The sequence below is a fragment of the Terrapene carolina genome, unplaced genomic scaffold, assembly GCF_002925995.2.
Source record: "Terrapene carolina triunguis isolate 2854851 unplaced genomic scaffold, T_m_triunguis-2.0 Scaffold33723, whole genome shotgun sequence".
NCBI classification, from domain to species: domain Eukaryota; kingdom Metazoa; phylum Chordata; order Testudines; family Emydidae; genus Terrapene; species Terrapene triunguis.
Window position 1 is genome coordinate 2,426,745 of NW_020698074.1, and position 20,201 is coordinate 2,446,945.

The 20,201-nt window shown below is 41.2% G+C and overlaps 1 protein-coding gene across 1 annotated transcript in view; it reads right to left on the bottom strand.

Annotated features, from left to right (window-relative positions):
• LOC113409510 (TPR and ankyrin repeat-containing protein 1-like) overlaps positions 1–20,201 on the bottom strand; it is a 79,034-nt gene that overhangs the window by 27,015 nt on the left and 31,818 nt on the right. The window contains exons 9-12 of the mRNA XM_026663515.1: positions 19,822–19,992; positions 7,598–7,759; positions 3,186–3,440; positions 1,654–1,830 (exon numbers count right to left, since the gene is read on the bottom strand). Coding sequence (XP_026519300.1) covers positions 1,654–1,830; positions 3,186–3,440; positions 7,598–7,759; positions 19,822–19,992 — 765 coding nt within the window. The remainder of the gene's footprint in view (positions 1–1,653; positions 1,831–3,185; positions 3,441–7,597; positions 7,760–19,821; positions 19,993–20,201) is intronic.

Consider the following 20,201-nt stretch of genomic DNA (forward strand, 5'->3'; position numbering starts at 1 on the left):
ATAAGAAGGGCCATACTATGTCAGAACAATGGTCCATCTAGCCCAGTACCCTGTCTTCCAACAATGGCCAATGCCAAATGCTTCAGAGGGAATGAACAGAACAGGGCAATTTATTGAGTGATCCATCCCTGGTCATTCAGTCCCATCTTCTGGTAGTCAAAGATTTAGGGACGCCTAGAACATGGTGTTGTGTCCCTAAGCATCTTGGCTAATAGCCACTGATGGACTTATCCTCCATGAACTTATCTAGTTCTTTTTTGAACCCCGTTATAGTTTTGGCCTTCACACCATCCCCTGACAATGAGTTCCACTATGTGTGTGTCAAGTAATATTTCCTTTTGTTCGTTTTAAACCTGCTGCCTATTAATTTCAGTGACCCCTGGTTCTTGTATTAAGTGAAGGAGTAAATAAACACTTCCTTATTCACTTTCTCCACACCATCCAAGATTTTATAGACCTCTATCATATCCCCTCTTAGCTGTCTCTTTTCCAAGCTGAAAAGTCCCAGCCTTTTTATTTTCTCCTCATTTGGAAGCTGTTCCATACCCCTAATCATTTTTCTTGCCCTTCTCTGTACCTTTTCCCAATCCTAATACATCTTTATAGAGATCGGGTGACCAGAACTGCATGCAGTATTCAAGGTGTGGGTGCATGGATTTATATAGTGGCATTATGATATTTTCTGTCTTATTATCTATTCTTTTCCTAAAGATTCCTAACACTCTACTAGGCTTTTTTTTTTTTTTTTTTTTTTGGACAGCCGCTGCACACTGATCAGAAGTTTTCAGAGAACTATCCACAATGACTCCAAGATCTCTTTCTTGAGTAGCAGCAAATTTAGACACCATCATTTTGTATGGATAGTTGGGATATTTTCTAATGCGCATTACTTTGCATTTTCATCTGCCATTTTGTTGCCCAGTCACCCAGTTTTGTGAGATCCCTTAGTAACTTTTCACAGTCTGATTTGGACTTAACCATCTTCAGTAACTTTGCATCATCTGCAAATTTTGCCACCCCACTGTTTACCCCTTTTTCCCATATCATTTATGAATATGTTGAACGCACTGTTCCCAGTACAGATCCTTGGGGAACACCATTATTTAACTCTTTCCATTTGAAAATGACCAGTTATTCCTACTCTCTGTTTTCTGTCTTTTAACCAGTTACTGACCCATGAGAGGACCTTCTCTCTTATCCACTGTCAGTTTATTGTGCTTAAAAGCCTTTGGTGAGGAGCCTTGTCAAAGGCTTTCTGAAAATTAATATATAGCAAAATATAAAATAATCTGTATTATTTAATTTATATTAATTTCTTTTGGACCAAGCTCTAAAGTGTTTTACTCAGTTTTTATTCTGTTCTTATTCAGGCAAAGCTCCCATTGAAGTCAATGAATGCTTAGCTTGGTAAGGACCGAATAAAAATAGAGTAAAGAACTTAAGGAAATTATGGGGCAAATTCTGGAGAGTCAACAGTTGTAACTCAGTTTTAGACCTTTACCTCTTCCTTTTCTGACCCTCCACATTTTTTTGGTTCCTATACAATATTAGTCATTACGCAGGTGTAGAAGTAGAAATAATAAATCTTCCTTCCTATAATAATCAGAATAAATTAACGTTTAGGTGGACCTGCGCACCCAAACAAAGACTTACCTCTTTTATCTAAGCAGATGGAAACAGCAGCATGCAAAGGAGTATCGCCGTCGACAAGAGAAACACTCCGAGGATCTGCACCACTGCTCAGCAGCAAATAAGCCAATTCAAAATCATTATTTTTCAAGCACATCTGCAGTGGTTTTTCAGGGATGGCTCCAGTCCCCTCAGGTGAAGCTAGTGAAATAGATTGGCATATTTAAGATTAAATTTGATACACTTGATCTGTAAACTCAAAAAGAGCATCAAATGTAAGACATCAGCTTCAGTTGTTGAGAGAGTAGATGTTAAAAAAGAATATATGCATTGTTTAACCAGCTGATCACATTTATAAATTTAACAGACTATTAAGGAAATTCAAATATTAAGCCAACCTCATACGAACTCTCCCAAAACTGAATCAAGTTAAAAACAATTTCTCTCTTCAAATATAAAGGCCAGGATTTCCCTCAACATACCTGTTTCAATAAATCAGTGTAGAAGTCAAATACTTGAAGAAAAGAATGTGAATTCTTCTGGCTTCAGACATACACAGAGCTATAGCGCTGCTTGTACACATTAGTGGTACACACTAAGACTACTTTCCCCCCTCCCCTTTTAAAAATATTAATTTATCCCCACTGCATTGGTCAAGAGGGGGAAAAAAACATGTCAGAGTAATCTCAATTTCCAGACCTAGCAGAAGCAAAGGACTAAAACTGAACAGATCCCAGAGTGTCACAACTAGTAACTGCTCCTCTTCTCCAAAAGCCCTCATATCTGGTGAGACACAATGGCTATTTCATCTCTTTTCTCTCTCTTTAAAACTTCAGCTACTTGCATTGAACACTCTTTGGAGAATGGAACTTGTCTTCATGCTTACCTTAAAACACCTAGAATACTGCTCAGGAAGGTGTGTGTTTATATAAAAATGCATTTTGCCATGAAAAACCTTAAAGAAAATAATATGGGGGTCCAAAGTAAGGTTAACTGTGCTTATTTACATTCAGAACAAAGAACACAAGCTCTTTACAGTTCTCCTCACCCAAAGTGAGAAAAATGGATTTCCCATTCAGATTTAAAGTGGAAACTTCAAAATGGATAAGCGTGGTAGTGTCTGCATGAAGAGCCTCCCAAGAAGTGAATAGCTAAAGCAACTGTGACACACCAAGGCAATGATGTCAATTCTGCTCTTTTAAGCAGGAAGAAACTGAGGAAAGGGAATGAGGAAGTAAAATAAATAAATAAAATAAAATTAAATTAAATTAAAAAAAAAAATCAAGCAAAGCTTACGGCAAAAATAATACTTGACCATTTCCCCCCAAATACAATCCTATATCCATTTCAGATCAGATTCTGCCACACTTACTCAAGCTGAGTAGTAGCTTACTCCACAATCAATCTAGGGGATAGAATCAAGCCTTTAATAAAACAGCTACTGCATTTACATGGGGCCAGAGAGTCAGGTTGTGATATTTCTAAAATAATCTGTTTCAGTCAGCAAACAGAAGTTTCAAATCTTTTAGGACATTTTAATATCTGTGAGTTTTCACCTCCTCTTTTTAGCAAGCATCTTACAAGATGCACCCGTCGCTTATCCAATCTGTCAACTTGTTTGATAACACTGCCAATGTTGAGGTCTGAAAGACTGCAGTTTCTGATGAGTCCACCACATGATGGCATTTCCCCGTTGGCTTTCCGTGTTAGCAATAGCAAAACTTCATGCCACATTTGCTTCTCCAACAAAAGCTTTATGAAACTGCTAGCACAAGTATCATAAATGTCACAAACCATTTCTTCAGGAATTTCTGCAAGGAAGCAAAGCAAAAGATAATTAAATAGAAGCAGGGTAGCAATAAAATAATGACCAATGCAAACTGATTCCAGAATCACTGACTGAAAAAAAAATCCCCATTAAAATACAGTATATGTAACTGGCAGTCTTGCATTAATACTCTATATCCAGCACCGGGGGGGAAATAAACAAAATCAATGCTACCTTAGGTAAGCAAGAAGGTTCTTTTCTGAGATCAGCTTAGGAGGCTTAAAAAAATCTAAGTAACCTTAATTTAAATAATGGAGTTTCTTAGATTCATAGATTTTAAGGCCAGAAGGGCCTATTATGAACATCTGGTTTGAAGTCCTGATAACAAAGGCCACCCTTAGAAGGCCATCAACTACATGATAAAGCTGCAGTTTGACCATATTTTTTCAAGACAAAAGATTTAGGACTTCATGCAGGACTTTACAAACTAGTGGTAAATGAGTTGCTATTTTAGTACCTCAAGGAAACAAGAAATCACTGGATAACTCAAAACTACCAATCAGACAATTCCCATTCTTGGAAAACGGCAAAGCAGTAACTCAGGTTGTTATTCCCTGAATGGAAGGTGAGTTGTAAACCTAAAACCTTCTCATAAAGAATGAGAGGACTGACTGGACATGGTACAGACAGAGAATGCAAAATCAGACAGCAACTGCATCTAATTGTCCCAATAGTGCAAGTTCTTGACACTTGAAGAAAAAACCTTCAGTTTCAGAACAACTCCCGGTGTCAGGAAAGGAGTCTTCATCAGGCACCAAATACGCAACTGTGGAATCTTCACTGTTAAAGATTAATGCAGGAGCCTTTGGAGGAGAACCCAAAGGGTTACGAGTAAAGCACCTTTGCTATTAAACTGTCTCAATCTACATACAACGGTACTGAATATAGACGGGACTTCCTACACTGAGATCAGATAGCAGGTAAAGCCAGATAGAATTGGACCAATTAGTTTGGATTTAAATAAACCTCCAAAAAGGAAGGGAGACCTGAACACTGATCAATCTAAAAATCAAGAAAAACTAACACAAACAAAAACTGAAGGCAGACACAGACTCACTGTTTCCAGGTCAGAAGAGAGTTCTAATTACCGCTTTACAGAAAGAATTCTACTTTGCTTAACAACATGTATCACCAGAAGCTGCTTGGTTCCCTATGAGAAGTGAGTTGGTCTCCGTCCACGTCTTAATGGACAAGGGTGTGCACGTGACAAAATATATCACCACAACTGTCACTAACTCACAACCAGTAGAGGACAAGGATTCATAAAGGCATGAAGAGTGAACTACACTTTTAGTCCTAAAGGTGACGGTCTCCTGGAAAGGGCTGAGGCACTTGGTGAGGCAGTATTGAGAAGTTTGCAGTGCTGCTGCCTCTGCTATATCTGTTAAAGGACCTCCATCTCTGGGGCTCTCAGTCTGGCACCTTTATCAAAAGGACTAAATTCATGGGAATAAAAGAGCTTTATTCTCCTGCTCTCATCCCTCAATTTTCTGAAACAAACCTCAACTGCTGCACTCTTCTGGACCCTTTTCATCCCCTCCTGTCCTTAGGACATCATTTCTCTTACTGGTTCTAAGCTTCTCCCAGCAGAAAGTGTGACTATGCAAATGAACTTCAACTTTTCTTAGGGAAGGTTCATCACAGCTATGGCCAGACACCTTTGTCTCTAACAGAGAGATCAATTTACTAGAGTCCAGACATAGACACTTAGGGCAAAACCCAGCCCCCTTAGCAATGGAACTGGTGTGGTTCTGCTGTGCAGAGAATGTGACATACATAGTGTATGCACCGCACAGCCCCACACCACTCAAACTCCCTGTGCAGCAGTGAGAAAGAAAAGGGCACAGGTGAGTCAGGAAGCAAGGCTGCTGCAGCAAACACGTTCCTGTCCTCTCGATTCCCATTGGGGCCAGGCAGACTACTTCATCCCCCTCTTCCTTACATCTGCTCAGCCCAGGACCCAGGCTCTGGATTTAGATCTTAACACAGTTCTATTCTGAAGAGTGACTCTAAACAATATAGCAATGTGGGATTCCGTGTTTGCCATCCACCAATTATTTCCAGATCAAATTTGCTGAGTTTATACAAGTACGTACATGAGTTTTCTGACTGCCAGCTCAGAAAGATCTGAATAAAAGATTCTGCAGACTAAATTCTGCTCTCAGTTTCAACTGTGCAATTCAGTAGTCTTCAAGTTCTTTAATTGGATTGCTCTGGTGTAACTGCGGGCAAAATTTGTCCCTATGGTAGGAACTAATTTAAATAATTCTGCTGTAAGCCAGAACAAAACACAGTTTCTTTTCACTCTGTTGGCTTTACAATTCTAATGCTTATTTTTGTCACTAACAGCAGTATACACAACGCTGACACAGGGTGCAGCTCTGTTGAATAAGAAAATGCCATCATTTTTATGCTCTCTCTTTTCTGAGAAAAAATTTACTTGCACGTGTTCACAAATCTTGAAAGCCTTGGACTCTTTTTGGAATTTTTTTTAAAAAGGGGGGTTTAGAAAGAACCTACTCAGGAGGAGACTAGGCACAATGGAAAGATTCTATAAAAATGAAAAGAGTATCCTGAAAATCTGGGTGAAGAAGAGTAGAGACTCAGTGGCATGGTCATGAGTGAAGCATAAAAGGCTAGACTGATAAAGAGTAGACCAGGGATTACTCACCTTTTTCTGATTACAACTGATTACCTTTTTTAAATGCCCATTTAATCACAATTCCCTTACAGGCTTTCATATTTATAACAATACATTTCAAAACATGCTGGGGATTACCCAGTTAGAGTAGCAGAGCCTTTATAGCATTCCCATCACCAAATTCCCTTTCTGGTCTGACTGACCGCTTGCCAAGCAGTGTTCCCTCTCTCACACATCCAGCACGCAGCCATAGGATGTGCACAGCTTTCTAAGATCAAGATAGAAAACGGTTTGATCAAATGTTACGTTTCTAGTTTTTGTAAAGATGAAAAATTTCCCACTTTTAAATCCCATGATCCTTATGCTGAAAAACTACCATGATCCGCCACCTCTCACCCCCTATGGTATTCCAGCATATCACCTACCCAGCACTGAGTTCCAAAGTTTGGGAAATGCTGCAGAAGGGAAGAAAAATTAAAAATGCTTTTATCTTTTAGAAAGCAGCTGTCAGCCAAGTGTTGAGTTTTAGGGGGACATGTGATAGCCCTTACAGGAATAACAGATCTATATTTTGCTTTGCCCCCCAGGGAGATTCAGAGACAGGTGGCAAGATGCTATTGGCAGCATCAGAAATAAACTTGGTACATACCATCTTAGAGCTGGGCTAGAAGGCACCTCCATGCCTGCCATAAAGCTATCACTTTGGGGACCTGTAAAACAGGGATCTGTCAAGGATACCTCAGGGAACCTGGGGCAGTTTGTGAACTCAACCTCTTCCAGGATGGACATCCCTGATGCAGAGGCATCGCGGTGAAGATAGCATGTGGAGACCAGCACTCCTTGCAAGCCCAGCACTATGTGGGCTGAGCCACCAGCCATGGTCAGTCCGACTCTTGAGCCACACCTCAGGGTTGGTCTGATCTGGTAGCCATGACCTGGCAGGGGGCGGAGGCCTGGCAGGCTGTGAACTCCCCACACCTAGGGATCAGCAGACAGCAAGGTCGTGAGAAACTCAAGTTCAGCTAGAACATCTGTCTGCCTGTGAGCTGAAGTGCTGGCTCCCCGTAGCAGCTGCGGTGGGAGGGGACTGAAGAGAAAAGTCCCTCAGAGCATGCACCTCAACTCATCCCTTCTAGACCCAGCATGTGGTTTAGAGAAACCTATGCGGCCTGGAGAGGGCCAACAGGAGCTGCGAGAACTCAAAGGAAGCATGACACCATTCAGACAACAACACTGTTCAATAAGCAGGTGACACAGCCAACACCCCTTTCTATTCAAAGCAGGAGCCCAGCCAGAACTCTCTAGCCTGAAGGATCCAGATTTCTAAAAGCAGAATCCAGGCTATTTCTCTTAAGAGTCACCGGGAAGGAAAGGTGAGATAGGGCAGCACTTGAGAGAGATGTTACAGATACTTGTGGAAAGCACTCTACATGTTAACATCAAATATATTTTTCACATCTATTAAGTTTGTGAAGGGGAGAGATGGGAATTCACTTTACCTTTTACAGTAGACAAAAGCTTCAGAAACCTCTGAACCGTCTCATGCTTCAATAAATTTTTATGCTGTGCTTGGTTTTCAGGACTGCAAAACATCAAGAACTGATCAAAAGCATCCAGAAGAGAGTTGATTTCATTAACTGAGGCTTTGCTTTCGCTCCTTCCTGAAAAAAATATCACTGAAACTGGTAATCCTGTTACTTATTTGTTTGTTGTTGTTGGGGGGGGGGTGTTAAAAATATAATTATATAATACATTTTATTGGCAGCTTATGGCGTGTTAGCATGGATAAAAACACATTTTTTAAAATAAAAACATAGTAATGTAATACCTCCCAATTTATCCCATACTCAGGATAATGTACAACGACAGTGTGGTTTACATTAGTTAACAAAAGCCCTAAAAACAAAAGTCCAGACTCAGCATGAGTTTGCCAGCAGCTTTGCGGAATGTAACTTTGTCCACGTGACAGACCACATAAGAATGACAGCTGGAGACAGCCCGAGAAAGCTAGTCTTCTTCCAGGAGATCCAGAAGGGAGGTCAGACAGTTTGCCACAAAGCAGCAACTAAAGCTCAGCTCACCTACTCCTGCACTAAGCCCAGAAAACCTTGCCATTCAGAACCACGCCCTTCAGAAAGGGAATGAGGTGTAAAAGTGCCAAGGCAAATGGAAAAGAAATTTTTGAGAGGAACAGGCAACCCTGGACCAAACAGTGCATCATATAGGACCCCAGCTCAATAAACGTATGCCCATTGTTACTACAACGCAGGCTGGAGGAATTTAAGTTGATCTTTTCATTCTGAAGCCACCAGCATAGGGCCAGGGAAGACAATAATACAGAGAGAGAAATGTAGGGACCACTTTTCCAGGAACCAGAGATAGAGGAGACGCATGTGAAAGTAAAACCCAGGGCACTCCATTATCTCTCTATACGCAGGCTTTGAGGTAGGCCCAAGCCATGACTGACTTTGCCCAGGTCAGAGCTGAGACATGTCTCCTCTGTTTCTGAATCTTGTGGTCCTTAAGGAACTGCTTGCTCACTTAGGTGTTCAGCTGTGCTCCCAGGTGAATGCCCATAGTGACCTCTCAAAGGGTCTTTTAGTACTGACACCCCACCACCACCACCACCACCTGAAGAGTGTTTTCGATGGCTATCCAGCAAGCTGTTCCACCTATTGAGACAGGAAACAAAACTTGAGGGCTTCGCTGGTTCTGATCCTTTTATTTGGGGCCATTATCACAAAGTTTGTTTTCCCATCTTCAGCCGCTACATGGAGGATGAAGTATCCACTATTTGGATTGACACATTTAGACACTAGAGTTTGCTACTTTCATTACTAACAGTTTAGCAATTATTTAGAGAGAGATCTGTTATTTGATTAAATTTATCAAAATCTAGTTTTAAGTTTTGTTAAAAATGGGAAAGTCAGAATTTCTGTTAAAGCAGGTTGGAAACCAGTTTATATACTCATTTCCTGGAATTTCACATAAACAGTCACAAACATCATCAGTTTTTTTTAGCAAGACCCTTTTCCCTTAGCAAGTTGCCTAGAAATATCAATTGTGATTAAAAACATTTTAAAAATGCATTTCAAAGTTCGAGCATGGTGACAAGTGCTTTGTACTATGCAAACTTAATTTTAGCTCCATTGCTTTGGTGTAGACAATAGTTTTATTGTGATACTAAACTTTGCTATTCTTTTTTGCGTTACTGTATGCAGTAGTTAAGACTTTCAGAGCAGTACAAGGGATTTAGCCATACATCATCCATTAAAATCAGAGCTGGTCAAAATTTTTGAAACAAAGTAGGGCTGTCAAACAATTAAAAAAATTAATCATGATTAATAAACAAAAGAATACCATTTATCTAAATATTTTGGATGTTTTCTACATTTTCAAATATATTGATTTCAATTACAACACAGAATATAAAGTGAGCACTGTACACTTCGTATTTATTTTTGATTACAAATATTTGCACTGTAAAAACCAAAATAGTATTTTTCAATTCACCAAGTCTTGTAGTGCAATCTCTTTATCATGACAATTGAACTTACAAATGTAGAATTATGTACCAAAAAAAACCTACATTCAAAAATAAAACTTTAGAGCCTACAAGTCCATTCAGTCCTACTTCTTGTTCAGCCAATCGTTCACGTGGCGCTGTTGTAGCCAGCGTTGCAAGATATTTATGTGCCAGGTGTGCTAAAGATTCATATGTCCCTTCATGCTTCAGCCACTATTCTAGAGGATATGCATCCATGCGAATGACGGGTTCTGCTCGATAACGATCCAAAGCAGTGTGGGCTGACACATGTTCATTTTCATCATCTGAGTCAGATGCCACCAGCAAAAGGTTGATTTTCTTTTTTGGCAGTTCGGGTTCTGTAGTTTCTGCATCAGAGTGTTGCTCTTTTAAGACTTAAGAAAGCATGTTCCACACCTCATCCCTCTTAGATTTTGGAAGGCACTTCAGATTCTTAAACCTTGAGTTGAGTGCTGTAGCTATCTTTAGAAATCTCACATTGGTACCTTCTTTGCATTTTGTCAAATCTGTAGAGAAAATGTTCTTAAAACGAACATGTGCTGGGTCATCAACCAAGACTGCCATAACACAAAATATATGGCAGAATGCGGATAAAACAGAGCAGGGGACATACAAGGAGTTCGCTCACAAATTTAATTAACGCATTATTTTTTTAACAAGCGTCATCAGCATGGAAGCATGGTGGAATGGTGGAAGAAGCATGAAGGGGCATACAAATGTTTAGCATTTCTGGCACAAATACCTTGCAATGCCGGCTACAAAAGTGTCATGTGAACGCCTGTTCTCATTTTCAGGTGACATTATAAATAGGAAGCGAGCAGCATTATCTCCTGTAAATGTAAACAAACTTGTCTCTCTTAGCGATTGGCTGAACAAGAAGTAGGACTGAGTGGACTTGTCAGCTCTAAAGTTTTACTTTGCTGTTTTTGAGTGCAGTTATGTAACCAAAAAAAAAAAATCTATATTTGTAAGTTGTACTTACACGATAAAGAGATTGAACTACAGTACTTGTATGAGGTAACTGAAAATATTATTTCTCTTGTTTACAAATATTTGCACTATAAAAATTATTAACAAAAATAATAATATAAAGTGAGCACTGTACACTTTTTGTTCTGTGTTGTAACTGAAACCAATATATTTGAAAATGTAGAAAAAGTCCGAAAATATTTAATACATTTCCATAGGTATTCTATTGTTTAACAGAGCAATTAAAACGGCAATTAATTGTGATTAATTTTTTTCAGTAATCGTGTGAGTTAACTGTGATTAATCAACAGCCCTAAAACAAAGCGTTTTCATCAAAAGCAAAACACAAATAGCCAACAATTTTTGTTTTTCAAGAAAAATGTAAATTGTCCCCCTAATTTTTTTGCCAACTTTTGTTTAGCAAAAACATTATCGATACACTTTAGTGATGACGACCACCATCCTTCTCTTCTTCCAGCCTATATAGGAAAACATCCTGACCAACAGCATTGGGTCCCCACCTATCAGCAAGTAAGCTGACTAAAAAGGGACTGCTTGACACTGCTTGTATAAATAGCTCAACTCTACTTCCAAAACTGATATAGATCATATACTCGGGATGGTGGGAGGAGGAGGAAGGTAAGGAAAGAAATACAAGAAATAATTACCAGCAGGTAAACTTCCTTGTCATGTGTCTCTTCTTCCCCCAAGAATTGGGAAAGGGGTTATTTTAAAGAAATACTTCAGAGAGTTTTGAAGTGTTTTATTGGAACTACTGTTTGTATTTTAAGCCTGTCAAGTCAGGTTCTGTACTTAGCACGGGTCTGATTCACATTGCTCGGCACCTTGCAGTGCCATTCCACCGCAAAGTGAATATAAAGTGCTACCAAATCATAAAGAATCAATGAGGATGGAAGAGAAGCTATCCTGTCTCTGCTGTCTATACTGATTTCAAAAGAAAGATTTTGATCCTCTGGTTTGAAAGAGAAACTACTTTAAAGGCAGAGGAAATTGGAAAGGTAATGTAAGGCAACATCTTAAAATGTCTCCAACTGTGCCAGTTTTCAGAATTCCGTCTGTCTTGGAGGGAAGTACGCCTCACCATGAATCTGAAATTTCTTGTGTGTTTTTCAAAAGGTCAAGTCATTCTATACTCACTCCTCGAGCTAGGGGAGATTTCCACCCACTGTGTTTTCTCCCACAGCGCCAGGGCAACTTAGGTAAACTTCAGACTGACAGACATCTGCAATACATCTCACATTTTTGGCTAACTTCAAGGAAAGGGGGCATCTGTAGAGGAACTCAGGTGGTCTACCTGCAAGGTTGTAGTGACAAAAACAGCATAAGTAAACATCTTAAAAGCTATACCTTACATTTCAAATGCCTAAGAATGATGTCTAGGTCAGTCTGAAATATCTGGTGAGGGCTGGAGATTGGGTAGAAGAACTGGGGGGTAGGACAGTTATGGAGGTTAGGGTAATGAGAGGAGCATCCATTTGGGTGCAAATATCCTTTGGCCTCATCTAAACAACTAGTTAATTTATGAGACAATGTGGGTGAAATAATGTCTTATTAGATCAACTTCTCTTGGTGAAAGGAAGGAGCTTTTGAGAAGCACAGAGCTTGTCTCTTTCACCAGTGGAAGTTGCTCCAATAAACTGTATCTCAGCCATCTTGTCTCTTTAATATCCTTAGACCAACATGACTACACCACCACTGCAAAAGTTAATTTATGGCAGCTGCCCTGGATTGCTTTTGTGCAGGACATGTGTGGGATATCTGGTTGTGACGTTGCACTCCATAGGTTTTATGGAAATATGTTTCTGAGTGTAAATATAATGTAACTGGAAGATGCTTTATGTGAAAGGTCTCTTGTAAGGTTTCATTACAAAGCTTATAATCTACTGAGTATGTTCATCCTATTTGTATGAATGTATCATTCTTGTATCTGAAGCAAGAAATATAAAGTATTACTCTGAAGTCCTATTGTAACTATGCAAAATGTGGGCCATTAATGATGGCTTGGAATCTTGATGGCTCCCATTAACTAGGGCAATTGGTTGTGAATGGTTTTGTTTACTTGCAAACCTTCCTGGGTATGTGCAGGCCAGCCCTGAAAGAATGGAGAATGAGGTCTTACAGTGACATGTGATCATGTCACCTGGTACTGGAATCCATCTTAAACCTGGTGCTTTTCCATTTAGGAGACAAAAGATTCCCGCCTTGTGCCAAAGCTACAAAAGGAGGTGGAACAGAACAAAGGAGAAGGGGGGGGCAGTCATGAGAAATCCTCTAGTTACCACCTGAGCTGGAACTAACAAGAACTGTACCAGGAGAAAGGATTGGGCCCAGACTAGAAAGGAGTCTAGTCTGTGAAAGAAGCTTATTGGAACATCTCTGAGGGTGAGATTTACCTGTATTCAGTTTCTTAATGTATTAGGCTTAGACTTGCGTGTTTTGTTTTATTTTGCTTGGTAACTTACTTTGTTCTGTCTGTTATTACTTGGAACCACTTAAATCCTACTTTTTATACTTAATAAAATCACTTTTGTTTCTTAAGCCAGAGTAAGTGATTAATACCTGGGGGAGCAAACAGCTGTGCATATCTCTCTATCAGTGTTATAAAGGGCGAACAATTTATGAGTTTACCCTGTATAAGGTTTATACAGAGTAAAACGGATTTATTTGGGGTTTGGATCCTATTGGGAACTGAGTGTCTGGATGCTGGAGATAGGTGATTTGCTGAGCAGTTTTTGGTTAAAGTCTGCAGCTTTGGGGGTGTGGCCCAGACCATGGGTCTGTGTTGCAGCAGACTAGCGTGTCTGGCTCAACAAGGCAGAGTTCTGGAGTCCCAAGCCATCAGAGAAAACGGGCTCAGAGGTAGTTTCAGCACATCAGGTAACAGTCCCAAGGGGGTCTCTGTGACCAAATCCGTCACACTGGTATCCAGGAATGCTTTAAGGGTCTGATCTAAAGTCCACTGAAGTCAACAGGGGTGTTTCTCTGTTAAGGGCCTGATCCAAAACACATTGTACTCGATAGAAAAGGCAAGGGAAACCTCCACCTGGGAGGATCTGCCAAAAGTGGTGTCTTATTCCTTTCTTTAAAAAAAAAAATCAATGCCCTGTACTGGAAGTGACCATCTGTCCTATATTTTAAGAACTATCACTTATTTAGTGCCTAGTGTCCAACAACATATATCCAATAAGGAGCCACTAGGAAACATTTGATCAGATGAGAGGTATATTTTCAAGCAATGATTATGTCAAGGATTATGCAGTGTGACATAAATGTTGGATTTCATATTATCTCTTAAAGTACTGTGGGGTGCTGCTCTTTCTCAATGTCATAGTATACAGAGCTGGAAGGGACTTCGAGAAGTCACCAAGTCCAGCCCCCTGTGCTGTGGCAGGACCAAGTAAACCTACAACATCCCAGACAGGTGTTTGTCCAACTTGTTTTTAAGAGCTTCCAATGATGGGGACTCCACAACCTCCCTTGGAAACCTATTCCAGAGTTTAACTACCCTTATAGTTAGAAAGTTTTTCCTAATCTCTTAGCTAAATCTCCCTTGCTGTAGATCAGGGGTAAGCAACCTGCGGCACGCAAGCTGCTTTTCAATGGCACCCTGCTGCCGGTCTGGGGTTCCGGCCGCCGGCACCTTGCCAGCCGGAGTCCTGGCTGCTGGCCCCACTCAGCCCGCTGCCTGCCTGGATGGACATAACCCCAGGCCAGGAGCGGGCTGAGCGTGGCCGGCAGCCAGGATACTTGCTGTCAGGAGCCGGCGGATGGAACCCCAGACCGGCAGCAGGCTGAGCCGGTCAGTCCGCTGCCAGTCTGGGGTTCCATCTGCCAGCCCTGCTCAGCCCACTGCCGGTCTGGGGTCCCGGCCACCAGCCCCGCTCAGCCCGCTGCCAGTCTGGGGTTCCAGCCGCCGGCCCCCTGCCAACTGGGGTCCCGGCCGCACTCAGCCTGCTGCTGGCCTGGGATACCAGCCGCCGGCCCCACTCAGCCCGCTGCCAGTCTGGGGTTCCAGCCACCGGCCCTCTACCAGCCAGGGTCCCAGCTGCCGGCCAAGCTCAGCACACTGCTGGCCCGGGGCTCTGCAGCCACCCCCAGCTGTGGCCCACTGGCCTGAGCCTGAGGCAGTGGGGGTGCAGACAGGGGCAAGAGGGGGCACAGCTCAGCACCCTCACCTTAAAAATTGTTCCAGGCCACTGGGATATTTTTAAGTCCTGGTTTGCTGCTTATATCAGACCACGTGGAACAACGTACTGCATCTGACCTTGTGCGTGCCCTCTGTTGCCATTTTTTTTCCACTGTGAGTTGAGGGGTACATTTGACAAAATGTCAGCTCCTAAGAAAGCAAAGTTAGATGTCCGTTCATTTCGGCCTTCTTGGACAGACACATTTGGATTTATTCAAAAGAAGGATCATGCTGTTCGTGCTCTCTGTTATGGAAGTGTTGTTTGTCGCACATCAAGTGTTCGACGACGTTTTCAAACGAAGCACGAGAAAACCTCTCTTCACGAAGCAGACATGACTGAATCGATCAAAAAGGCAGTAGAAGGATCAGAGAAGCAAAGCAGTATTTTTAAATGCTTACGTGTAGGTAAATATCAAGCTACAGAAGGAAGTTACAAGATTGCACAGTGCATTGCAAAAAACGGAAAGCCGTTTACAGATGGGGAATACATAAAAAGTTTTTCTCAGCAGTTCGGAGGTTTTATTCAATGATTTGCCAAATAAAGATACGATCATATCTAGAATAAAAGAACTGCCTGTCTCTACCAGAACAGTTGAGAGACGCATACGTGAAATGGCAGAAAACATTAACGAAAAGCAGACGACTGCATTAAAAGGCACAGCAGTGTTTAGCGTTGCAGCTGATGAGAGCATGGGTATAAACGACGTCCCACGTTTGGCAGTTGTTGCAAGATATTGTGCTTCTGATGAAATCCAAGAGGAACTTTGTTGCCTAAAACCCCTGCATGGCACAGCAAAAGGGGGAAGATATAATGGAAAGTTTTGTAAACCATTTTGAAGAACGAGGAGTTGACATCAGAAAAATATTGTGTGTGACAACAGATGGTGCTCCTGCCATGGTCGGAAAAGAGAAGGGATTTGTAAAGTTACTTGAAGATCAAATTGGCCGCCCGACAGTCAAATTTCACTGTATCATCCATCAAGAAAACCTGTGTGCTAAAATTTCTAATTCAGAGCTTAATAATGTGATGAATACAGTGGTGTGAATAGTCAATTTCCTTGTTGCTTGATCTGCTTTGACTCACAGACAGTTTCAAGCACTGCTAGAAGAGATGGACAGTGCTTATAACGACATTCCACTTCACAGCAATATTCGGTGGCTAAGTCGTGGCAAGGTTTTGGTGCGCTTTGTAAACTGTTTTGATGCAATTGAGGCCTTTTTGTCAGAAAAAGGACAAAACTACCCCGAACTGGAAGATGACAGATGGCTGTGTAAGCTCGTGTTTCTAACTGACATCACCGCTCACCTAAACAAACTCAACCTCTATCTCCAGGGTGCAGGGCAAACGGTTCTGGATCTTTATGAAGCCTGGAAGGCATTTGTTGTAAAACTAGCCATTTTTTCTCAGGATATTCGAACTTCTACTTTCCGCTACTTCCAACACATAAAAGAGCTATTGACATGTTGCACTATCAGTGTCGATGAGATTGGAATGTACATGCAAGAACTGGAATCAGAATTTTCTGACAGATTTCCAGCGATTTGGCCCAATGCTTTCTTTTCTAATTAAACCTGAAAAGTTCAACAAAAGCGACTTGGATTTGTCTGTATTTCAGTGGCTGGGTGTTGAAGATTTCGAAATGCAGCTCATTCAGTTAAAAAGCTCAGAATTGCGGGCACCAAAGTTTGTAGATCTGTGGAGTGCACTTGAAGCTACCGAGAGAGATTATGGGGCCTCTATTCTGACCTGCTGGACATCCCTGCCAGTGAAATTTAATTGTTTGAAGAAAATTGCGTTTGCAATGCTTTCAGCATTTGGAGCCACATACCTGTGTGAACAGGTATTTTCACACATGAAATCTGTCCTCTGTCCCCCTCGGAGCCGGTTAATAACTGATCACTCCGAAGCCTGTGTGCAGCTTAAAGTATCCAAATACGTGCCAGACATTGGAAAACTCAGCAAGGAAAAGGGCAAGGATCACACTAAACTGATAAGATCTGCATTTTAATTTAATTTTAAATGAAGCTTCTTAAACATTTTAAAAACCTTATTTACTTTACATACAACAATAGTTTAGTTATATAATATAGACTTATAGAGAGAGACCTTCTAAAAACGTTAAAATGTATTACTGGCACACGAAACCTTAAATTACAGTGAATAAATGAAGACTTGGCACACCACTTCTGAAAGGTTGCCGACCCCTGCTGTAGATTAATCCCATTACTTCTTGTTCTACTTTCGGTGGACATGGAAAACAATTGATCACCATCTTCTTTATAACAGCCCTTAACATATTGGAAGACTTATCAGGTCACTCCTCAGTCTTCGTTTCTCAAAACTAAACATGCCCAGGTTTTTCATCCTTTCCTCCTAGGTCAGGTTTTCTAAATCTTTTATCATTTTTGTTGCTCTCCTCTGCACTCTTCAATTTGTCCACATTCTTCCTAATGGAGCTAGTTCCTCAAATGTCTCCAACCCAATTAATTTAGTACCCAAGCCTGATGGCTGCCACTTATTTAAACTGGCAAAGGGAAAAAACTAGCATGAGGATCATGCGGGAGTCCTGCCAAAAAATTTTTTAGAGGAGAGCTTGCTGAAGCTTATGAGAAGACAGACCAGAGACATGAGGGGCCGCATAAGCAGCAGCGACATTGGAACTGATTGCAAAAAAGAGCCACAGCACTCCTAGAGGGAAGCTAACCAAACCATTGAAAAATCTCTCACTAGCAGCAGGAACATCTTCTCCCCAGTCTTGTATGTAACAAACTCTAAGTGAGGAGGGGAATTCAAAACTGACTTAGAGGGAGGAAAAATTTTTTAAAAAAAGAAAGCTCTACAAATATAAGAGCCCCCCTTCCCAAAACTCTACCCTATCTACACTGTATGGCCATTGAAACAGGCATGGGAAACTGAAGGGGCTGTATGCATGCTAGCCTATAAAGCAGGTATAGTAGCACACATTTCCAAGATATTCAAGCAGGATCAACCTGAGGACATCTGGAATGCAGACCATCTCATCTTTGTATTGGCTGAAGTGCTGAAAATAGCTGTAGTGCTATTGGACTCCAAATGCTTCTCCTCACAAGATCCTTTCCCTAAATATTCTCCAAGTTTTTCTTTTCTAGAAAGCCCAGCTGAGTTGCACTAATGACTATGTGACCCATTACAGAGTACCTAATTTTGCAAATTAGCACTCTTTTTTTTTAAAAAGCAGGCTTTGTAACATAGGATCTAATAATGGGACCTGCTAATAAATCTGAGTGGAGAAATGGAATTAGATCCTTTAATTCTCACTTGGCTAATCTGTAATGAGTTTCAACTGAATTTATTTTCTCTCTCTTATTATCATTTCTCTGTCTTCCTCTTCCAGCTGGAACATGTACGTGAAAAAGGAAATGAGGACGAGAAGAGTATAAAAAGATTTGAAGAGGAAGTGTGTGGGTTAGGCTATGAATACCAGCAGCAGAACTCATCCTTTTGGTCCTTCTTGCTCCCTGGTAGATGGAGGTAACAGGTCAGGATGTTTTCCTTTATTGAAAGGAGAATAGTCAAAAAGATCCAGTTTTCTTTCCCATTGTTAACGGTATGGAATGGTAAGGTACTGCTCTAGAGTGTTAGCTCCTAATCAGATATGATTTTTATTTTACTAATTTTATATTGTAATTATGTGTGTCTTCTTCATCCAGACATCTAAGGGTATGTCTACACCCAGCCGCTAGTTCGGCGGCTGGGAATCGAAGTTCTGGGTTCAACTTATCGCGTCTTGTCTGGACGCGATAAGTCGAACCAGGAAGTGATCGCCGTCGACTGCGGTACTCCAGCTATACGAGAGGAGTACCGCGGCGTCGACGGGGGAGCCTGCCTGCCGCGTGTGGACCGAGGTAAGTTCGAACTAAGGTACTTCGACTTCAGCTACGTTATTCACGTAGCTGAAGTTGCGTACCTTAGTTCGAATTGGGGGGTAAGTGTAGACCAGGCCTAAGTGAATTTAATTTGGCAGGTCCCAACAGCATCTGAGCCTGTTCACTGATGACAGGTCAAACTGAGTTCCAATCATGGAAAAATCAGCTACAGAACTGGCTCACAGAGGCACAATAGCTGAATTTACACATAACAGAGAACAAGAATGAGTCCTTAGTCTCTACTCTTAGCCTCAGCTTCACAAAACCATCACATAATGACTGGCACAAATGATAAGCCACTGTATCTCATTCCATCGTAATTTTAGGACTATAAAAATTTGAAGGTTATCACTTCTACAGCACCCAGGAGCACAGTGGACACTTTATAATAAATAGGAAGACATGACCCAAAAGAGTTATTACAATATTTAAGCATATATGTAACTTTAAGCAGATGAGTAGTCTCACTGATGCTTAAAGCTAAGCACATAAGTAAGCGTTTCTCAGGACTGGGGTCTGTTTTTTGCACAGGAGGCAATGAGAGGGGCTGACTAACATTAGAGAGGGGAAGGAACGTGAAACGAACAACAATTGCAGCAATAATTCAGTTGGGACGTGAACAACTTGGTGGTAGAATTTTTGTTTTTAAACAAAAACAATGATGTTAGGATTCATCACAGAAGCAGCAAGGCTTAAGGAGGAATCTGTACGAGGCCAAAGTAATAATTCAGCAGGTCAAGGCTAAAAGGGCATTCTGTGCATCAAAGGCAGTATGAAAAACCACAGAGGTGGCTGTGGGATAAGCAGACAGCAGGGCATCGAAAAGGCATCACTGGCAGAGCAGAGAGGCTTTGGGACGCTGCAGTAAGAAGTTAGAAATGTCAGTGGGGGTGTTACGTAGGCCTTTGTAGACATGGACAAGATGTCTAACTTGATGCAGAAGACAAAGGGGAGGCAGGGTGGCAAAAATAGCACACTTTGATGCACTTCCACCAGAGAAGAACCCTATAAAAACTTACCTATTACAACCTATGAGAAGTGTAACATTTCTGTACATGAAGAATGTCATTTAAAACGGGGAAAGCAATCAGTACCTGGTGATTCCTTAGAGGAAGCAGCATGTCTTGCTAGGTGATTGTTGATTAGATCTACTGCCTTGAAGTTTTTGTTTTTTTTCAAGATATCTGCGGCACACCTTGCTTGTGTGTCTGGAATAGTGGGGTCCACCCCAGCATTTAGGAGCATCTGCACATTTTCTGTCTGACCTGAAACATAAAATAAATACAGTAGAGAGTTAGCACTATCCTCTTGTCCAGAATGAAAGAAAAATCACTGCCATGGTTTCAAATGCTTTTTTAATCAAAGAAAGAACAGCTCAATTTTATAGAAGCCGTTATACTTGGAGTTGGTCCTTACATGAAACAATGCATTTTATCAATTTGTTTTGGGGGGTTTATTTTTGATGTTGGGGTTT